We start from the raw sequence: 23,272 nt of genomic DNA, 5'->3' as shown, positions 1-23,272 counted from the left end.
AGAATCTTGTTTATAACAAGCACCCACACCGAAATAGTTAACAGCAGTTAACAAATCACTGACATCATCCCACACAATGTTCTTTGCTGTTTCTTCGGCAGAAGTCCTAATATATAATTGAATTGATAAATATTGTTCCTTCAAAATTCAGATCATTAACTTTATGTGTCCGATCATATTTAAAAGTCCATATGATATACTTAGAACTTCTGTGACATTAATTGGTGAGATTTGAACAGCTTCAAGTCCAGCTATTAATTCAAACACCAGAGATAACTGATGACATATAATTAGTAACTGTATAATTGATGGGATTTAGCGCTTAATCTTGTGTAATTATAAATGCACCTGATTTCTATTTGTTCCAGTGCCTGTGATCCAGACTTTAATCCTTATAGCATTTAATGTAACACTCTGTTCAAAATCAGTTGGCTAAAATCAATGTGGATTGGTTGGGAATAAAACATTTGCTATTTAATATTGGTTTGATTTGCATTATGCAGTCGGTATTTAATTACTTTTTACATTTGAAAGATATGATGAGCACTTGTTTTTAAATTTACACTGTGTTGAAATGATTAAAAACAAAGAAATTAAATATCACCTTAAGACGTGGGAGAAGGAAGATTCACTAGCGGCAAGACATAAAGTTCAGCTGCTTGCATATTCCTAAAGAAAGCCAAGGAGAAGTGGCGCTTATTTTGTATTAATTTGTTCACCTCTCCAATATCTTAGCAAAACATTGAATTACAAGTTAAATACTCCTGACATCCTAATTTGTTTTTCTACTCTCCCTTATCACTTTTTAAAAATATTCATCAACTTTTGAGAATGGAAGTTATAATTTAATTTTTTAAATCAGTTTTTGAGATCAACATAACTGAACACTATACTGAAGGGGCAGTTTGAATAGTGTATTGTAAACATTTTTGGAAAGAAATCTGTTTGTGTATAACAATACACAGACTTGCCGATTCCCTGGGGCAGACAATGCTATGGCTTGCTTCCTGAATAGCCCGTATAGCATTCTAAATTATATCAATAAAGAACACTGTATAGCTTATATACAGAGGAGCCTCAATTATTGGCATTCGATTATCCGAATGTTGGATTGTCTGGCAAGATCACAAGGTCCGATACTTGGCTAAACTATATTATCCAACATTCGATTATCCAGAATTCGATTAACCGAACTAAATACTGCCCGCCTGTGTCCTTCAGATCACTCTGTAGTTAGTGATCTACTGTATGACTTGTCCACAGGGAAATATTTCAAGTATAACTAATAATAATGATACATAAAGGGACCAATACATTACAGGAAGATGACATTTGAACTTCCAGTTACCAGCTGAAAGGATGACATAACAATATATCACTTACTTTGCTTGTTAAAGTAAAAGGAGAAAGCGAGGACTGCAGATGCTGGAGATCAGAGCTGAAGATGTATTGCTGGAAAAGCGCAGCAAGTCAGGCAGCATCCAAGGAACAGGAGAATCGACGTTTCGGGCATGAGCCCTTCTTTGGGCTCATGCCCGAAACGTCGATTCTCCTGCTCCTTGGATGCTGCCTGACTTGTTAAAGTAAAAGTCTTATGATGAGCAACATTACTCAGGAGCAATATGAAAAACTAATTGTAGGTAACTAATTGTAGATGATACTGAAGAGGATTCCCATTTTTACTTGTAACACAACCAAAATCCTGCTTTCCAGTTATATTTTATAATGTTTCTGAAGTAAACATTTAATTTGCCCAGAGCCAGTCGAAAATTATCCACCTTTCCCAAGGGTAAAATTTTGGTATTTTTCTTTCCCAGGTGAGGAACCTTTAACCGTAGATCTATTTTTCAATGGGAGAGTTTTCTCTCAAAAATATTCCTACTTCTCGAGTTAAGGGAAGTTTTCAGCCTATTTTAAATCGTCTTGAATTTTTTTTAATGTGAGTGGGATTTGTCACTACTTTCTCACAAAGTGAACAATGAAAGATGTTTGGCTTCTAACTGCTTCTCCCTCCTGGTTCCTCTCAGACGGACTATGTGGGAGTTTTGATGATACTTCAGCAGAGCCTGCAACCTGATACCTAAGTGATGTCTATAGGACACTCCCTACTGTTTCAGACCAGACCAAATCCCTTCAAAATATATGAAGAAAAAACCCAGTCCCTAACTTTTTCTTATTTTAAAGGTAAGTATAAGGAGTTGCATTTCAGATTCAATTTGATTAATCAAACTACTTGACTTTTAGCAAAATACACTTTATTTTCATGCTGCAATTAAAGTGCAGACAAAATGAAAAGAAACAAAATTGGCTGAACTGTAAATCTATTGAAATGCTTAACAAATTTATTTATTTAAAGGAGCTTCTACTAATTGACATTTCCAATATGATAACATCCCCTAAACACACCCTTGGCAATGGCAAATTCAGTATAATAAATTGTTTCACGTACAATTCTAGCAGAAGGAGGAGAACTGCAGCTTTTAGCTGTGACAGAAAGAGGAATAAGAACTTCCACATCCAGCCTCAAGACCCCAACAACTGGAGAAAACTAAAACTACAAATCCTGGTTCTATGGGAGCTTGACCCCACCCATTCAGGTTCCTTCTATTGTTCCAACATTTTTTTTAAGAAAAGCCTCTCAAGCTATTTGCTTTATTGACTTTGGAGCCCCTTCTCAAAGCTCATCTACCAAGGAGTGTGAAACACATAGATCTTGGATCTATGAAGATAGCGAATTAGCTCTGCTTTCAAAGTAAATGATCAATTTAAAATATAACTGTTTACCTAATAATCTTAGCTCCTTCCTGGGACTCTGGCAGTCTCACTGCTGTAAATTCAGGTGATGGTGCCATTATATCTAAGTCTGAACACCTTACACCTTTTTCTAAGCAAAACAACCCCTTCATCTTTAACAGCCACTTCACCCAGGCAGCTTTTATTAAGCAACCTTTTATGACCCATCACATTTTCTCTTATAATCAAATAAACTTAACATCTCTAATAGTAGCATTGCTAGATATATTACATGAACAAGTTGTTCTCGTTAACAATTTAGAATTGATACCCTTTAAGAATATTTAACAAGGATATTGGACAAATCATTAAACTCATCACTTAACAAATGTACTGAGTGCTACTATCCAGTTTATGTTTAAAAATGGCATGCTGAACAATCCTGCATAACAATTTCAATTTATATTATTGTAAGCCTTGAAGCAACATTTTTTATTTAAATTACCATTCAAATGATAGCTGTTGTGTTACATCACCTGGTGTGTATGCACTTATATTAATAATATCATCACTGTATCATAACATGTGACCTGAAGATTAAAAGAGCTCCATCTTACCTTAGACCACTTGGAGCATGATTCTTTTGTAGGAACATGCTACTCTGTTATAACGTCATTGCTTAATGTTGGAGAAGAATGTATTGTTCATACATAATGGGTAGTTGTGATCAATGTTTATTAGATTCTTCAATATCACAATGCCCATGCTCATTTTCTTCTGTTTTGGGAGCGAATACAAGCATTGACAAGTCAGATAAAACACCATTTTGGTCGTAGACTCTCACTATTTTCAATACTGAAAATGCAAAAAATGTATACACATTGTTAGTTGCCAAAATAAATAACACCAATTACAACAGCAGTTTGGTTATTTATTAATTATGAATTACAGTTGAACATGGAATTTTAGATTGCTACAATGGAATTTTAGATTGCTACAATAGAAATTTATGGTAATTAGGGTTGGATTTTAATGTTAATCACATGCTGGGATTGAATAGGATTATGAAATCTATTTCATTCGTCAATGCCTTTACTGACCTTGGTGAACCCAATACAACATAAAAACACACATGTAGTTCTCATGGGTAAAGGAGAAAATAAAATTCAAGAAAGGTTATATTGTTTTAGAGAGTTATACATTCAGTTCACAATCTTCTGTTTTAAATTGTTGAAGAACATGTGTTGGGATTCTGTTAAAGATATGAAATTTAGAGATTTATAAAAGATTATTTAAGATCTTAAAATGTTTAATTTCATGCAAAAAAACTAGCCAGCTTATGTAAACAAAATGCAATAGAGTTTATGCTTAATTATATGTCTAATTTTAGAAAGATGATGAAAATTTTAAAATACTTGAAGGTCATGGCTCAGTTTTCAAAATGAAAGTTGCGTTGACTTTTCTATGTACTTACTGTATGTCTCTCCCTCCATTTTGCATCTTTATACTTGTAAAGTCTTAAAGCATTGCTCACTGCACTTCTTGAGATGTGTGAGACTGGCAGCCCTTTTTTTTGGCCATTTTTCTTAAAGCAATTTTCTGGGTGGCTCCGGAACATTTTCTGTCAGGACATGGAATAAGCCTGATTTCCAGCATTGTATTGAATAAGCCAGATTTCCAGCATTTAAACATGATTGTCATTTCTGCTGTACTACACTTGGATAATCATTTGAAATGCTGCTCAGAGCTGATAGTTAGAATTCTAAACCTTCCAATTGTCGTCATTCATCACACTGCTATAGAAAGCACAGCAGTGAAAGTTCGCTGAAAATGCTGACGTATCATTAACTGGAAGATTTGTTGAAACCTGATCTGGAGTACAACTTCAGCTAAAGTTCAGATGTGATAACACATTGACATTAATCTTCTGAGAATAATGATCACCACCCAATTCCTGTTCTTGCTGCTTCTTTGTTGTGCAATTCCCAGGCTCTGCATTGCTAAGTGAGACTTCTGAACCTAACCTCTTCAGAAATGCCAAACATGCCTCATATCAATATCCTCCTTCATAACACAGGATTGGCTTGTGCAGACAAACCATATATTTTACTTCTAAGATCAGGTGCTGTATTCTGGTGTGTTGTCATTTATTAACACTCTGAAAATACTTTAGAAATCTAAATAACTTTGCAGTGTGTGAAAACTGAGTGAAGTGTAGACCAAGTGTACAATTAGAAACTTGGTTCATGCCAGAGTTGGTGAAAAAGGTGGCAACAGAGGTTCTCCTTTTTTTCTACAATGTTCACAGCTTCAGGAGCTGTAAACAACTTGAATTTGTTTCCCAGAAGTGGAAGATCAACCTAGGGACACCAACAAGTGTCAGACATACTCAGGACATCAATCTGTGGGTTCAGAGCATTCCATAGAAAACTAACACATGGCATAACAGCAAAGAAGGTAAGTGGTCAATTCAGTGGTCAACATTTTCCCTTTTCATTTATCTAGATTACGGAATTTTACTGAGGGCAATGTATAGAAAATGTTTAGAGGGATATGGACCAAATGGAGGCAAATGGGACTAGTTTCATTTGGGAAAACCTGGTCAGCAGGGACGAATGAGACTGAAGAGTCTGTTTCCATGCTGTATGACTCTGATTATAAGTCAAACATTAATTTAAATCATAAGAATTCTTTGAAGCATTTATTTTACTCGCTATTATAAGTAAAATACATTACTAATATTATTTTACTGGCAGGGAAGCTTGTTAATTGTGGGTTTTACTAATTATAAGTTGATTTGGTTTTCTATATAGATTAGATTCCCTACAGTGTGTAAACAGGCCCTTCAGCCCAACAAGTCCACACCGACCCTCTGAAGAGTAACCCACCGAGACCCATTTCCCTCTGACTAACGCATCTAACCTATGGGCAATTTAGAATGGCCAATTCACCTGGCCTGCACATCTTTGGATTGTGGGAGGAAACCGGTGTACCCGGAGAAAACCCACGCAGACACGGGCAGAATGTGCAAACTCCACACAAACAGTCACCCGAGGCTGGAATCGAACCTGGAACCACCCACAATGTTAGCCCACATTACAGAAACTCAGGTTCTAACTGAGACAGGTCTCTGAAATTTGAATACTACCAACTATATACACTAATATAACCACTCAGACTTATATATAGTCTGGGCTATGGTTCCTTATATTACTATTATGCAATATACAAAGTTTACTGAGTAATGGACAGCTTGCTGGCTGCCTAGTGACTTATTGACCAATTGGCTGTTATTCTAAAGATTACTTGTCTGCACATGGAACAAGATGGGACACCTTTTAGACTAAAATGGCATCTAGTTGTACTAAAGGTACAGTGTTTTTGATTCTTGTACATAACATAATTCATGTTTCCAAGTTAATTTAACACAATAAAGATGGCAAGGCAGGTAATTTGTTACAGCTATAGTATATGGGTACAGGTTCATGCTGCTGTGATCCATGGCTAACATGTGTCTGTAATTTCAAAAGCTGCAGCTCTGAATTAATGAGCTAGAGTCTGAGCTATAGAAACTGTGATAGATTAAGAAGGGGTGACAGTTTGTTTCAGAAGGCATTCACACCACTTATGTTAGGATCTTCTGATTTGGTCAGTAGTCAGAGACTAAGAATGAGACATGTCAGGTGATCAAGAAAATAGAAGCAGACGGCTAGGGCTTCAGCCCTTGAAACTGCCCAACAGGTTTGAGGTTCTTGCAGCTTAAAGTTAGTGTGGGGTTATAGGGTGTTTGGGTGACTGACCAAGGCCCATGGAACAGGAAGCCATTCTAGTGGGATGAGTAGATTGAAATTTACTGGTGGTAGAGAACAGTGTAGCCTGGGAAATTGATTCTGTTCTCTGTAGTTGAGAGCAAGAGTCCAAAAGATTGCTTGTCCAGTGTCAGTGCTTGGGTCTACTATTCTAGCCTGGAGGTGCACTTGAAGTGAAATGGTGTATCTGGTCATTGTGGTCCCTGTACACATTAGTGTATGACCAGGAAAGATTTGGATCTTCAGCTGGACCATGTTTTACAATTGTGTTGGTGAGTCTTATAATTGAGACTTTGAAGAGCTTTAATGTAAACAGTGGAGGTGGGGAAGGATTAAAAAGGGGAGATATGGTAAATGAAAGGGAAACAACAAAGTAGATCAAAATAGCAACTTGTATCATGATTAGTAATGTGCGCCAGGAAGAGAGAAAGAAAACAAATGTAATTGTACATTAGCAGATAACACCAAAAATATAGAGTTAACGACCATGTAGCTATGCACAGCATTCTAACAAAATGGTTAAATTGTTTGCATAGGTGCAAATAAATATGTATGATATAGTTGCTATGAGAGTGACATGATGAGACCTGGGTATTGAAGGGTAGCTAACCTTTCATAATGACAGGAAGCGAAGGAATTGTTTGTGGGGTAGATCTGTTAATTCAAGATGGCATTAGTACTGCATTGAGGGATGGACTTAGCACCAAAATTGCAAGATAGAACATGAATTTGGATAGAGGTAAGAAACAAGAGAGGTAAAATGTCACATGCGGGAATAATCTATAGCCCCCCTAATCAAAGTTACACTATAGGACAAAGTATGCAAGAGAAAAATAAATACAGCATGTAATTATGGATTACAATGTGGAAAAATGTGAAGTCATCCATATCATGAAGAATAGAAGAGCAATATGGTATTTGCATGGAGATCTGAATGGTGCACAGACATCTGAGTTTCCTGCTAGATTAGTTGCAAAATGTTAGTTTGCAGTAACAGCATGAGATTTGGATGGCATGCAGTGTTAATTGCAAGAGAATTGAATTGCAAATATGACAAAGTTTTGCTGCAGTTCCAAAGGGCCTGAGTACAATGGAGTATCTGGAGTAGTAGCTCTCATTTTTTGTTGGTCTCATTTGTGAAAATGATATACAGCAACCTTTTTTTTAACTGACACCTTGGGAACTGGCATGCTTGATAAACTGGCAAAAATTATATACCTCAAATACCATGAAGTTTACTCTATTATTCTGTCCAATTATTACAGATTTTTAATCTGTTTACCTCAATTTACCTAATTATAATTGTTCATCAAATGCAATATCAAAAATTGATTCAATTTCGAGTCAATTTCTTCTCAAATTCTGTAATCTGCCGTGATGTCCGAGTAGTCAGTTGAGGGTGTGAGTGAGAAGGCTCTCTGCCATAAGCTTTATTTAAGGCAAAGTTGTGTTATCATTTAACTGATTTATGCTGTCAGTAAAGTATAACAGTGATGTGCATATTCCTTACCCTGCATTTCTATTATTTAGTGTGTTGTTTTTTACACTGATTTATGTGGATCTCTTGATCAACCAGAATACTTGATAATCAGTACACTACTGGTCTCATTCGTAAAAGGTTTACTGCAATTGCATTGGAAGCGGTTCAGAGAAAATTACCTGGAGTCATTGCTGGAATGAAGGATGTATTTTGTGAAGAAGGTCTGTAAAGATTGGGCCTTTACCTACTGAGAGGAAATCCTACTTACGTATACAATATCCTGAGAAAAAGAGTAGGGATTGGGAAAATATGTTATCTTGTGGGGAGACTAGAACTAGGGAAACATCAGCTGAAGAATGCAGTCTCCCTTTTAAAGGTAGAGATGAGGAAAAACATTGGATAGTGGTCCATTTCATTTATTCAAAGCTGAGTTTGATGGATGTTTCATGTATGTGAGTTGATGCTTTGTGGTAGGGGCAGACTGGAAATTCAAGAAGAAACCTGGTCATCCATGATCTTATCGAATAGCAGACAAGCCTCAGTGCCAAGCAACCTACGTTTACTCCAAAGTCTTGTGCTTCTGTGTAAAACTGAGAGTATCGCTGTCAGAAACATGCTGATTATGAGCTGCATATTGTTTATGCATAGAAAGCTCATTTGAGACTCCCCACACAAAACTGATTGGCTTGGAATGCCCTGAATGGTATAAAATAATGTGAATCTGGTTTCTTTTTCCTTGTTGTTTCTGGGGCTCAAGAAGGAATTTTTATAATTTTCTAAAATATTTTATCTGGTTATTTGCTTTCTGTACAGCATAATACACACTCAGAGATAATCCACGACAGTAAAAATTATACATTTGAAGGCACATATAAAGGAACCAATTGCATCACATTGTTAACAATCAATAAATACTAAGGTAACTTGCAACATAAAGTTTCAGATGATTTAATGAGTGGTGAAAATGATGCTTAAAGCTGTTTCTGCTGACTTGATTATGGCCCTGGAAGCTATGCACAATAAAATCTGGAACAGAAAGGCTCAGTGGTCAAGTGGAAAATATTTTAGCTAGCCTTTGTCTACATGTAAATTATCATTTAATAATAATTCATCCCTGAACACGTTCAGTTCCATTTCTATGGTTTATGACCAATCAAAATCATAAACCATTAATACTGCAATCATTCAACTTCATGCCTATTAACAGCTCTTTTTATATTTTAGTATTTAAGTGAGTACCCATGGCACTCATTTTTAATATTATAAAATGAGGGGTGAAATCTTCAAGGTTGGACACTGTTCCTTGGCTGTAGACAAAAAAACAGTGACATTCTCCCTTTGTAAAATGGTTCAAGGTTGGAGACAACTTCTGCTTTGTGCTGAAGCTCAAATGTATCACCAACTTCTATCCAGTTACTCCTATTGAGGAAAAGAAAACCAAGATAGGTCAAAATTAAATCCTTTAAGATATTAAACAATGTGCAGAATACAAAAGTTATATCACGAACAATGAAAGAATAAAGCTTTGTCTTTCTCACTACAGATGGTGCCTTTCACCTGAGTATTTCAAACATTTTCAATTAATGAAGGCTTCATACTGAATACTTTGCAGGATTACTTGAGATTTGAAGGATTGTGGAAGAATGATTGATTGCAGGTTTTGTGAAATTACAGAGATTGTTTCCTTTTTAGAAGGATTGCTAGAAGGTTATAATGAACAGTGAAACTTTTTTTTTAAAAAAACAAGACATTTCTTGGAAATCTCAAAGTTAAATCTGATTGCTTATATTTAGTTCTGGGGAAACACATAGCTGAATTTAAGATGGGGAGACAGCTAGTTTCTGTTTGAACATTTATTTGAAGATTGGTTGGTTGTTTTGATTTTAGCTGGGGGAAGACCTGCTTGCAAATGGCTTCTCAGCTTATCTCCCTCTTGTTTCTGAAAAGCCTATTGCTGAGAGTCCAATGTAAAACATTATTATCCTCCTGAAGACTTCTTACTACCACATTTCTTGAACAAGCTCTCCCAAGACCCAGATTTTATCAGATTTTCCTTCAAGAACAAACCATTAACAGCCAGTGATATTTTTCCTATAGATCAGAAGGTGCCTTTATTCCTTATAAACTAATAAATATTTATTCACAGTAGATTGTCTGTTAACGAGTTCCTTGCTAAAAAAAGCTACTTAGTAAAAAACGTTGCTAAAAAGAGACATGAAGTTAAAACATTTCATCTTGTACACATCAGGAACAAAAAACAAGAAAACCAATTTTAGAAAGGACACAGTACAACATGAGAATATGGTGATGATTAGTTAGTCCTTTCTCGTTGGAAGTGCCACTGGGTTGAGGATGATTTGTTTCCAATCTGGGAAGTGGGTTCTGCAGTGGCTCAACAGTCCAATCCTGGAATTGTAGATTCTGCCACAAGCAGGGCCGGAGGTTTTGGTGAGGTGGGTATGTGGGTCGCTCAGTATTCTGCATGCTGTTTCTGCTGTCTGTGTTTGGCCTCTGTGTGCTCCACTCAGTGACAGTTGAAGTGGTTTGCACCTTTTGAAGATGCCTGTGAGTTCTAGGGGCAAGTTATTCCCATGTGTTGGTGGGGATGACATATTTATTTCGGGAGTTCTCATTTAGGCAGTGTCCCCATAGTTTCAGAAGTCGTTGCTGCTCACCAGATTCAGAGGCTTGTGCAGCCGGTAAGAAAATTAGAGAGAACACTGCGTGAAAGTATTGAAGGAATGGTTAACTCTCACTTTTAGTTCATGAATTAAATTCAACCAGACAAGTCAACTCTGGTCAGAGTGTTGTTATTTTGGCACATTAGAGTTAGCTGGCTGTATTTAGAAATGCTCGCTAATTATAATGAATAGACACTTTGGTTCTTATTCTCTCTAGGACAGGGAAATACCATCCATTGAACACAAATAGTTGAACTGAAACTATGGAAAGTATAATGTTAAACTGATATTCTGAATTTCTCACTAAAACATCTTTGCACATGTACTTTGCCAGATTTGTGCCTTCTAAGATAGTATAAGTAATTTTGAAAGTCTTACAAGACCTGTCAACTTAGCAATCCTGATGTCCAAGATGGCCTTTTTGTAATCAGTGTCTTTATCTTTAAAGTAGTTTGTGCAACAGCTCCATTTTAAGGCATGGTGAAACATTTGCCCTTCACTCCAAATGCACTGCTTTATTTCAAATGTATAAACAGAAGATGTGATTGGTCTGTGGGCTGCAATAACATTTACGTTGAGCATTAAATTTCATTCTTAAATAGAGTAACTGAAACAGAGATGGTTCATCCTTTAATATTTCTGTTTATTGTGAATCATTTTTGTCCATGTCTCAATTTCTTGGTAATGATTTTAAAAGTCAAAGTTTTTCAGGTAGTTAGGGTATTGCGCTATTTATTGCCTTTAACTGTTTTCTGGTCATTTAGGCGTGAGATACTAGAGCTGGAAAATAGAATTCTACATGTCAAGCATCCACTATTGACACCAAGCAATGAAAGTTGAAGGATAATACTCCCTGTTATGAAGTAATATTCCCTTTACTCTATCGTAATAACATGGCTCAGCTGCCATCTCATAAAAGTACGTACCACAGCCCCAATGTGACATTTTGACTTTTCCCAATACAAGTAATCTCATAGAATGCTTGCATAAGTTGGCTAGGTTATCTGTGTTGAAGGGAAGTTTGGGCTGTAGGTCTATCCTGCTATGAACTGGATTGAAACTGTCAAAACCTAATGTCCTGCAGTACTGTTATAATCATCAGGTGGTCTGAACTGAATTCAAACCACGGTCACAGAATTCAAAGGCAGCGTTGAAGCCATTAAACCATCCAGTTTAGCAATTAATTTCTCTGCAATGCTTTTAAAATTTATCTGATATGAACAGGGAAGCTAACACTCTCTAATTTATTTGCAGTTTGGAAGAACAGAAGTAATCGACAACACCTTAAATCCCGACTTTGTACGGAAGTTCATTCTCGATTACTTCTTTGAAGAACGACAAAATCTCCGATTTGATTTGTAAGTTGTCCTTCACTCACTGCTGTTGCATGAATATATTTCTCAAGCTCTTAAGAGGGAATATAGGCGAATTGGTGATTTAGAAACCAAAGCACAAACTATCATTGAAATGTTTCTGTTTAAAAAGTACAACCTCTGCTTTGTGTTCATTAAATTTGATTCACAACATTCAATTTGTTTTGCCAAAAGTACAGTTAACATTTCTGCAATATAGCGCAATTCAAATTTGCATTGTTTTCAAACACTGGTTCATTTTCCATGAGCAAACAACTTACTTTGGTGCATCAGCAAGTAATTGCAGCTTGTGTGCTTTTCTCTCAAGGCAGAATGAATTTAAATTAAATTCTATTTGATATGCAAAAGGGACATAATTAAAACCAAGTGCATTGAACAGATTTCCAAGTATATTCTTGTTCATTAGTCACAGAGTGAAAGGAAAAAAAAACACCTGTGAGAACTGATAATAGGTACTTTGGGAAGGTATGAACAGAAAACAAAGGAGACAGAAAGCACTGCTCTGTTTGAGGACCAGAAATGTGAGATTAAAACTAATATCTTAACTGAAATAAAGGCAATTACATGGATATGAGGATGGAGTTGGTTGAAGTGGAGCATGGATTTAAGGTAATACAGCAGAGAAGCACCAGTACTGATGATCCACAAATTAACCACAACCTAACCTGATGAAGGAGCAGTGGTCCAAAAGCTCGTGCTTCCAAATAAACTTGTTGGACTATAACCTGGTATTGTGTGATTTTTAACTTGCACCAGACTAGATGTTGATATAATGGTCATGAGTGAGCTCCACATCTCAGAGCAAGACAACTCAACAGAACATATTGCTGGCTATATCTTCCTTGCATTGCTAGAGCCATGAGTCAAATGTAGTGCTGGAAAAGCAGAGTAGGTCAGGCAGCATCTGAGGAGCAGGAAAATCAATGTTTCAGGCAAAGCCCTTCATCAGGAAACATGCCCAGTGTAGACTCTCATCTAGACTACCATTTTATTTGCTGAAAGCTGAGATTTCACTTCAAGCCTATACATAGGAACTGCCATAGAGACAACCCATCAAAGAAATTTCAAGTCAGAAATCTACAAAGCTTTCTCGGAGAGATAGATATCAAGAGTGGCCTCACTGTTGATTCCACTCTAGGAGAACTCTGGGAACACATTCAAGCTGCAGTATAGAATACCATCAACAAGGTCAATGTATTATGCACCAAGAAGTACAGGGGATTGTTTGATTAAAATAACAATGAACCTTCCAGCTCAGCGAGCAAACCTACATCCAGAACCTCAACCTGAGCTACAAATCTTTTCAAAACTCAATAACAAAGAAATCCAAAAAGGCCAGCTCAACACGCTCACCTGGCTCAGCCAAGTGGAAAATCCAGTAGTACTGCATGTAGTACTCGTCAACATCCAAAATATTTGGTGGATAACACTTATTGAAAAACTCACCAGAATGCTGGCAAAGGTGACACTGGGAAAGTTGGTGGCATATTGGTAATGCTAATGGGCTAGTAATTCAGAGACCCAGGATAATTATCTGAGGATGTGGATGAACTTCCACCATGACAATAAGTGGACTGTAAATTCAGTAAGTCGCTAGTCAGTTGTGACCATGACAGCTATTATTGATCATTGTAAGAATCTATCTGGTTCACCAAGTCTCTTAGAGAGAAAAATCTGCTGGTCTGCCTAAATGTGACTCCAGATCCACAACAATGTATTATCTTTAAACTGACCTCTGACGTGCTGCAGCAAATCACTCTATTCAGAGCAATTCAAGATTGGCAACAATTGCTGGCCTTGCTGATGATGCTGATATTCAGTGGAAGAATAAAGAAGTACGCTTCAATGAAGTTCTAAAATCTGCTTCTGGACTCAACATAGAGTTCAACAATTTTAGGGCTGGAGCACCTTCTCCCATGTCCTTACCTCAGCCTCCATACAACAGGCCTTGTCATCACATAGGCTGCAACCACAGTCAACCCATTGTCAGCCATTAATGGTTCCCATTAGCAACTATTCATTCTCCCAGGCTGAACTTTACTTATTCCTTTGTCTGCTCAACTCTTTCTCTCTCTCTCTCTCTCTCTCTCTCCCTCTGGGCTCCATTTCCACCTAGCATTTACTCCTTTCCCCCTCCCCCACCCCTTCTGCAGTATAGATACCCACCTTCTCCCAGCTACAATCAGTTTTAAACAAGGGTCACTGGACCAGAAACATTAACTCTGCTTTCTCTCCATAGATGCTGCCAGATCTGCTAAGCTTTTCCAGCAATCTTTATTTTTAGCTCTGTGATATCATTGGCTAGACTTTAGTGTAGTCAGTAAATGAGATGCACCCACCATTAGTTGTTGCTGTCTCTTTTATTGCACTGGAGATTGATGCACATGGGAGATTGAAATGTTCCCTTCATGGCATCTAAACGTTTTGTAAACAGGAGAAGCGACTGTGGATCTTCTCAATCAATGATTACTGAAGTATTATGGAATGTTTTTGTTACTAACATCTGCATATGGATCAGCATTTCAAATTCTAAAAAAACCCTGAGGAGCAGTGATGCAAGTGTCAGTCCCGAATGGTTGTTGCTGTTCAACAATAAGTGTTCAACCCATGATACTACCATTAGCCACCTCCAACAACTGACACACACACAGAACTGGACAAGAGTCAAACTCTGGAGGAATCTATTTCTGGCATTGAGTAGATGAAGATCACTTCTGGGAACTTTATTGATGAAATTCTGTCTGGAGCCTTGAAGTGAGCTGGCCCTACCTTGTGTACTAAGCTCCATGGAATTTTCATGACTTTCTAGGAACAGTACAGGATTCTATATGATAATTCAGATCCCATGAACAATTTGTACAAAAACAAAGGAGAAACATCAGACTACTTCAACTTCCATGAGTGTTTGTTTCTCTTGATTATTGAAGTCAGGAGTCACACATCATATTACAGTCCGATAGATTTATTTGAAATCACAAGCTTTTAGAGCACTGCTCCATCACCAGGTGAACTTCACCTGACAAAGGGGCAGTGCTCTGAAAGCTGGTGATTTCAAATAAACCTATTGACTGTAACCTGATGTTGTGTGACTTCTGATCTTGTCCACCCCAACACAAGACTGGCACCTCCACATCATTGTTATTGCAAGGAAGACACTGGCTGGAATATTTCTGAGCAAGCGTGTGTCTCCCATTGTAGAGAGAGTGTGGGTTCACATCAAAGAAAAGCACCACAATCTGGGTATTTGCTCTCTGACAAAGACAAGAGAATGGTCATGAACAAGACAAAGGACCAAATATCACAATTATAGACCTCACCAAGGCATTTGAAACTGTGAGCAGAAATGGACTTTGGAAAATCCTTGTAGATACCCACCCAGTTTCCTGGCCATAATGAAACCGTTTAATCATTATGGATAAATCAAGCATAAAAATGAGGTCTTGAGTCCTGTTTGAATTTCCAGTGAAATGAAGCAAGAATGTTTGTTGGCCATGACCATGTTGACCCCCACCTTCATGTTGCTGCTGCAGGCAACAGAAGATCTTAAGGAGGAGGTTTATGTATGTTACTGGACTCCAGGATGTATTTTCAAACTCCAGCATCTTGATTCTCATCCAAGGACACAAGGAAACCTCAACCATGAACTTATTTTACCTGCTGATTGAATTCTCCTGGCCACAGTCACTTGTAGCATTCAACAATACTCTTTCCTGAGGAAGCACAACTTTGGAGATTAAAAAATCCCCTTAAAGAAACATAAAGTTCTGTACCAGACTTCAAGAAAATACAGATCACCAAACATTGTCATTGAAGGAATTGAGCTAAATGCTGTCAAGCAACTACATTAAAAATGAACCAGCCTTGACAAATAAAGGTGGTCAAGAAGAGTATCCAATAAGAGACTAAGGTATACAAAATAGTGAAAGGTAGTGGTAAGCTAGAGAATTGGCATTTTCTTTTTTTAAGGAACCAACAGTGGATGACTAGAATGTTAATGAAGAGGGAGAAAATTGATTATGACAATAAACTGACAAAAGGCATAAAAACAAACAGCAAGAGCTTCCACAGGCACATAAAAACAAAGAGTGGCTAAAGTAAGTGATGGACCTGTGGAGGACATACCTTGGATAGCAATAACAAAACAAGCTTTCTGCTCTGAGTTTCATCATGGCAAATAATTACCTGGAGAGCTAAGAACATGTTCCACAGATGTCTTCCGAGAGCGCATGAAAAAAATGCAATGTTCCCAATTCCTCATGGGAACCTTGTACCAAGAATGCTCAAACATGTACCAAGAAGAATCTGCAAAAAAGATGTCAGACAGCCTGGGCATCTCCAACGGGACCAGGTGGAGGCCAAGCACAAACAGCAGAAGGAGTATACAAATAAAAACAAGCATCACATCCAGCCAACAACCCCCCCCCCCCCCCCATGTGGCTGGGCGTGTGCAGACCTGTCACTGGACTGTTTACTCAACTCAAAACACAACCCGAATCTCAAAGAAAGCTGTCCTTGGTCTTGATGCACAGAAGGAGATTTGAAGGGAGTCTCTGGATTTGTCAAGGAAGCTGAAATGTAATCTTTTTCTTTGTGCATCCACTTATAATGGGGCTTTCATTGTTAGGGTCCCTGATGAGTGTTGATTAACCATGTTTCAAATTATTGACTCTTGTTGCCAATCCACTAGCTGCTCGTGTCATGGTGTGAAGAGGTCAGGGATGGTATGCTATTACAGGATGTAAAGCATTGATATCCTGCGTATGACTCCAGCAATGATGCAGGAGAAGACGGACACAGAGAATTTGTGGGTTGTGGTGACAGGCGAAGTGTGGCTCTAAATGCATTTGGTAGCAAATTGTCCTCAGTTGGTTGTAACTGACATGAGACCTGAGTCTTCTGAGAGACTGGTATTCTGAAATGTCCAGGATGCTCATCTTCTTAGTGCAACATGTTGCGGGGATCACCTCTTGCAAATTGCAACTCTTTTTATTCTAAACTCATCACTCTAATGTGGAAAGGCAGGTCTTTAAGGTCTAGATTATTGTTGGTTCTCTTGGCTGTGTTCCTATTGCTGTTAATCCTCTGCTGTTCTACCTGATACCATTCTGAGATGCAAAGAAAAGCAGCATTAGCAGCATCCAAAAATCAGATGTATCAAACTCCAAATCGTAGAAAGTCACCTTTCAACTTGAGAACAAAGAACTTTCAGAAAATTCAGCAGGAAAGCAGCTGTGAGGTTTTGATCTTTATTAGAATATTTGCCTGTTATTTCTTCAGCTTCTTTAATTGTCACTTTGAAAGAAAGCCCATATTGCTTTCACTGGTGCGTTCCTGGAAATCTGGGAAAGGTGTGCACTAGAATCCTTAGCCCCATGTTAATGCTGCAATTAACATATTGAAATTGACAACCTTAGTTTTCCGGAGGTGGATACTTGCTGCAGTTGAATCTTGCAGTTACCTTCTGATAGTGGCATGTTGGTGTCATATTTTCAATGCGGCATTGATTTCTTTACTTTTTAACTTGAACATCAACTTCCAAAATAACATGTACCTCAACATGTTTTGATCAATGCAGAACAGAGATTGAATGTATTTGCTGATTATAGGCTGTTTATAATTACTTCCTTTTCATCACCAATGGTTTCTGCTTGCATATATTAATGGAATTAATTTAGAAAATGCCTCAGGATAAAAAAAAAATGTTTTCTCTGTGCAGAAAATATTTATGAGGAGGTGAATGGCAGCTTGCCCAGGAATTTAAAACTGTTAAAAGTCAGAGATGATCTAATAATACCAACAATGTTGCGCAGATTATGAATGCTGTTAGAACCCAAGGATATTGTCACAGTCCTGTAGTCATTGCCTGCATTTATGATTATATTCAACCCATCCACAAATATAAATTGCTTAAGCTGCCGTAAACATTTGTTTTGCCCCATTATTCAATGTATGCAGCCTGGAAGCATAATCTCTGGGTCTGCACAGATCCAGCTATACTTTTAAATTAGTCTGTTGTTACAATTCTAATTAAAATAAATGCAGACATTATAGAATGCAGTCTTCTTCTTAGCATTCAGCAGATCTAAAGAAAGGGAAAGGTCTCAATTTGGGGCAGGAATCTATGCATTATTTTTAGAAAGGATATTCTTAGAAAATTTTATGATCTCCAAGTCAATACCTCGGACATTACCTATTCTATGCAATTGCCTATATATGATCTTTATAAATTAAATGTTGTGTAAAATTAACTACAAATTGTAGGACGCATAGTAGAACTGGAGCACAATTTGTGCTGACAATTAACTTGAAGTGCTATTGATTTTCTTTTTGCGATAAAACATTATACCAAGGCACAGCATGGCTTCTGAGATCAGTTGCACTCTTCCTAAAATCAGAAGGGCAGGAAGTTCTTCTGGTGTTACACTGAACCTTCAGTTATTGTCACTGAAACAGATTAAACAACTACTTAACTCATTGTTTTTGATACCTTGGTCATGAGGCGGCACAGTGGTTAGCACTGCTGCTTCACAGCATCAGGGACTCAGGTTTGATCCCCCACCCTCGGACCACCATGTTTGTGGAGTTTGCACTTTCTCCCTGCGTCTGCATGGCTTTCCGCTGGGTGGTCTGTGGTCTGGTTTCCTCCGACAGTTCAAAGATGTGCAATTTAGATGGATTGGCCATGCTAAATTGCCCATAATGTCCAGTAATGTCCGGGTTAGGTGGATCAGCCATGGGAAATGCAGGTTTAGAGGGATAGGATAAGGGAGGTGCATCTGGGTGGGATGCTGTTCGGAAGATCAGTGTGCACTCAATGGGCTGAATAGCCTTCTTGGACTCCTCCATCGCCAGACCATAGCAACACGACGGTTGGAGGAAGAGCGCCTCATCTTCCGCCTGGGAACCCTCCAACCACAAGGGATGAACTCAGATTTCTCCAGTTTCCTCATTTCCCCTCCCCCCACCTTGTCTCAGTCAAATCCCTCGAGCTCAGCACCGCCTTCCTAACCTGCAATCTTCTTCCTGACCTCTCTGCCCCCACCCCACTCCGGCCTATCACCCTCACCTTGACCTCCTTCCATCTATCGCATTTCCAACGCCCCTCCCCCAAGTCCCTCCTCCCTACCTTTTATCTTAGCCTGCTGGGCACACTTTCCTCATTCCTGAAGAAGGGCTTATGCCCGAAACGTCGATTCTCCTGTTCCCTGGATGCTGCCTGACCTGCTGCGCTTTTCCAGCAACACATTTTCAGCTCTGAATAGCCTTCTTCCACACTGTGGGGATTCTATGACTCTAAGAATTTCACAGGTTGTAAAGCTCTTTAGGATGTTCTGTGGATGGGAAAATCATGATGTAAATGTAAACTGCATGCAGTTTTTTCCCCATTCCCTCATTAGTGAGGTGATAAACACTTCTCTTTAATGAATTTTTCTAGTTGCATCACATCTCAGTGAACCTTTCTCAACTTAAATTTTCTTCTTGATCATATTCCACAAAAAAACACATTTGACGAAAAAGCATTTGGCATTAATCTATTTTTTGGACAAACACTTATTTTTTGCAGACTCTCTTTATGTTCAGGTGCAAAGGAAATATTTTAATAATTTCCTTTAAAATAGAGTCAAATAGCATGGAATCAGACCCTTCAGTCCAACTAGTCCATGCTGACCATGTTTCCAAATGAAATGAGTCTGACTTGCCTGCATTTGGTCCATATTACCTCCAAACCTTTCGTATTCATGTACTTAGCCAAATGTCTTTTAAATGTTGTAATGCATGTACATCCTCTGACAGTTCATTCAACACATGAACCATCCTGTGTAAAAAAAAGTTGCCCCTCATATCCTTTATAAAACTTTCTCCTCTCACCTTAAAAATATGCCCCCTTGTTTTGAAATCCCCCATCTTAGGGAAAGGTTCTTTGCTATTCACCTCTCCCAACGCAACAAGGCAGAAGCCCCTGGTCCTCACCTTCCACCCCACCAACCTCCGCACACAACGCTTCATTCACCGCCACTTCCGCCATTTCCAAACAGACCCCACTACCAGAGATATATTTCCTTCCCCACCCGTATTCCGAAAAGGCCATTCCCTCTGCGACTCCCTCGTCTGGACCACACCCGCCACCAGCCCACGCCTCACTCCTGGCACCTTTCCCTGCCACTGCAGGAAGTGCAAAACCTGTGCCCACACCATTCCCCTTACCTCCATCCAAGGCTCCAAATCATCCTTCCACATATGTTAGAAATTCACCTGCACCTCTACCAATGTCATCTACTGCATCCGTTGCACCTGGTGTGGTCTCCTCTACATCGGAGAGACAGGATGCCTTCTTGCGGATCGTTTCAGAGAACATCTCTGGGACACCTGCATCCACTAACCCCACCACCCAGTGGCTGAACGCTTCAAATTCCTCTCCCACTCCGTCAAGGACATGCAGGTCCTGGGCCTCCTCCACTGCCAAAGTATTTCCACCCAACACCTAGAGGAGGAATGCCTCATATTCCGCCTTGGGACCCTGCAACTACATGGGATAAATGTGGATTTCAACAGCTTCCTCATTTCCCCTCCCCCCACATTATCCCAGTCCCAAGCCTCCAACTCAGCACCGCCCTCTGGACCTGTCCATCACTCCCCCCTCTGACCTATCACCTTCTCCTTCACTTTCATTCACGTATTACTTTCCCAGCTACTTCCCCCCAACTCCACCCACCTCCCATTTATCTCTCAGCCCTGACCCTTAAGCATCATTCCTGATGATTCTCCTGCTCCTCGGATGCTGCCTGACCAGACGTGCTTTTCCAGCACTACACTCTCGACTGGGACTCTCTTCACTGGAGCATAGAAGGTTGAGGGGTGATCTTATAAAGGTTTATAAAATCACGAAGGGTTCAAGGATGGTGTTGCGTGAAGTGGAGGAGATGCGCTGGAGGGCAGCATCAACCACATGGGAAGAGAAGTTGCGATCGTGGAAGAAGGAGGCCATCTGGGACTTTCTGAGGTGGAATTCCTCCCTGAAGAAAGTCCCAGCCTATTTTTAAAACTCAAACCCTCCATGCCTGGTAACATCCTGGTAGATCTTTTCTGAACCCTCTTCAGTTTAATAATATCCTTCCTATAGTAGGGTGACCAGAATTGCACACAGTACTCCAGAAAATGCCTCACCAACATCCTGTACAACCTCAACATGTTGTTCCAACTCATGTACTCAATGGTCTGAGCAATGAAGGCAAGCACGCTAAGCACCTTCTTAACCACCCTGCCAATTTTTGATGCAAATTTCCAAGAATGATGGACCTGAACTCTAGGTCTCTCTGTTCTACAACACTAACCAGGGCCCTACTGTTAACTGAATAAGTCATACCCTTGTTTGTTTTACAAAAATGCAATACCTCACATTTATCCAAATTAAACTTCATCTACTGTTCCTCAGCCCATTGATCCAATTGATCAAGATTTTTTTTTGCTGTGAACCTTGAACTGATGAGTAATCAAATCCTCTGAGGAATATGAGATTATCTGCAAACACTTGTAATTCCACTTAAGACATGCAAAAGTGGAAAAACACATTGGGCACCTTGAGCGTCCAGCGCAAGTTAAGGAATCTTTACCCTACTCCAGACCTGAAGCGATTATGCCCAGTGGTGCCCATGTATTTGTGTGTGTGTGTGTGTGTGTGTGTGTGTGTGTGTGTGTGTGTGTGTGTTTCCACTTGGCTTGCAATACAATTTGATGCCTGTGCTGCCATTTTGCAGCTTAGTGGTCCAACTGAAATCATATCTTAAACTTGCATAGTTTCCCATCCATCAAGCAACATGGTCTCCTACCTGCAGCAAATTTAAATGGATCACCAACTCCTTAGTTAACTGCTAGAATATTTATTCCAGCAATCTGGTGAAGGCCAGACTATCATTATGCATGCCCATTTAGGCACTGTTATCTGCAGCCATGGTGGTAACCATCTGAGCTGGCATGACAATGAGCTGACCTTACATTTGGAATGTTCAGGGTACTCCTGGACATCATTTATCAGCTTTCTGGCAGGTTTCACGCTGCTTCTTAGTGTGTGCCTGTAAGCCACCTTCTGCAAGCCACTCCAGTGTGGTCGTTATCTGAGTCTTCTCTGAAGAACTGGCAGTTGCACATCTCAGACTCCCTGTAAGGTATTTACAGTGTCAGTGTCGGAAGTGATAGCTTTATTTGTGAAATCACGTGGTGGTGTTTCTTAGTCATGTTGTTCCAAGTCTTCCTCCACTATCCAGCCAGATTCAACAATTTTGTATACAAAAGGATCAGGCAGAAGATTAAAGTTTTGGTGAGTAGAGGGGAGAAAGCAGAAGATGCCTCCTTCCATAAGTTGCACCTCAGAGAAGCATAGAGATGTACAGCACAGAAACAGACCCTTCAGTCCAACTTGTCCTTGCCAACCAGATATCCGAAATTAATCTAGTCCCATTTTCTAGCACTTGGCCCATATCCCTGTGAACCCTTACTATTTATATACCAACCCAGATGCCTTTTAAATGTTGTAATTGTACCAGCCTCCACCACTTCCTCTGGCAGCTCATTCCACACACGCATCACCCTCTGCATGAAAAAGTTGCCCCTTAGGTCCCTTTTAAATCTTTCCCCTCTCACCCTGAACCTTACAGTCTAGTTCTGGACTCCCCCGCCCCAGGACAAAGAACTTGTCTGTTAATCCTATCCATACCCCTCATGATATTATAAACCTCTAAAAGGTCACCCCTCAGCCTCCGACGCTCCAGGGAAAATAGCCCCAGCCTTTTCAGCCTCTCCCTATAGCTCAAATCCTCCAACCCTGGCAACATCCTTGTAAATCTTTTCTGAACCTTTTCAAGTTTCACAACACCTATCCTAAGTCTGAAGAGATTATTTGAAGAGGAAGAGGATAAGGCATAAGGTACCGTCATCTTCATTGCTTCAGCCATTGTAACTACCCCATTTAGGCTACAGCAGCCATTTCTCTCTGGATTCAAATAAATTTCTGCTATCTTCAGTTGTGCACAATCATTTCTGATTAGAGAGGGATGTATGTCAGTGAATTGTTTGAGGGGTTTTTGGTTATATGTTTGAATAGGAGAAAGTGAGGACTGCAGATGTTGGAGATCATAGTCGAGAGTAGGGTGCTGGAAAATCTCAGCAGGTCAGGCAGCATCTGAGGAGCAGGAGAATCGG

At 39.2% G+C, this 23,272-nt stretch overlaps 1 protein-coding gene across 4 annotated transcripts in view; it reads left to right on the top strand.

The window, feature by feature from the left end:
• Window positions 1-23,272, top strand: part of LOC122563195 (copine-8-like) — a 583,848-nt gene that overhangs the window by 114,010 nt on the left and 446,566 nt on the right. For all 4 annotated transcript variants that reach the window (XM_043716737.1, XM_043716734.1, XM_043716735.1 and 1 more), the window contains one exon: window positions 11,958-12,061. In XM_043716737.1, coding sequence (XP_043572672.1) covers window positions 11,958-12,061 — 104 coding nt within the window. The remainder of the gene's footprint in view (window positions 1-11,957; window positions 12,062-23,272) is intronic.

The sequence above is a fragment of the Chiloscyllium plagiosum genome, chromosome 26 (assembly GCF_004010195.1).
Source record: "Chiloscyllium plagiosum isolate BGI_BamShark_2017 chromosome 26, ASM401019v2, whole genome shotgun sequence".
Lineage (NCBI taxonomy): Eukaryota > Metazoa > Chordata > Chondrichthyes > Orectolobiformes > Hemiscylliidae > Chiloscyllium > Chiloscyllium plagiosum.
This window is presented reverse-complemented; position numbering and strand designations above follow the sequence as displayed.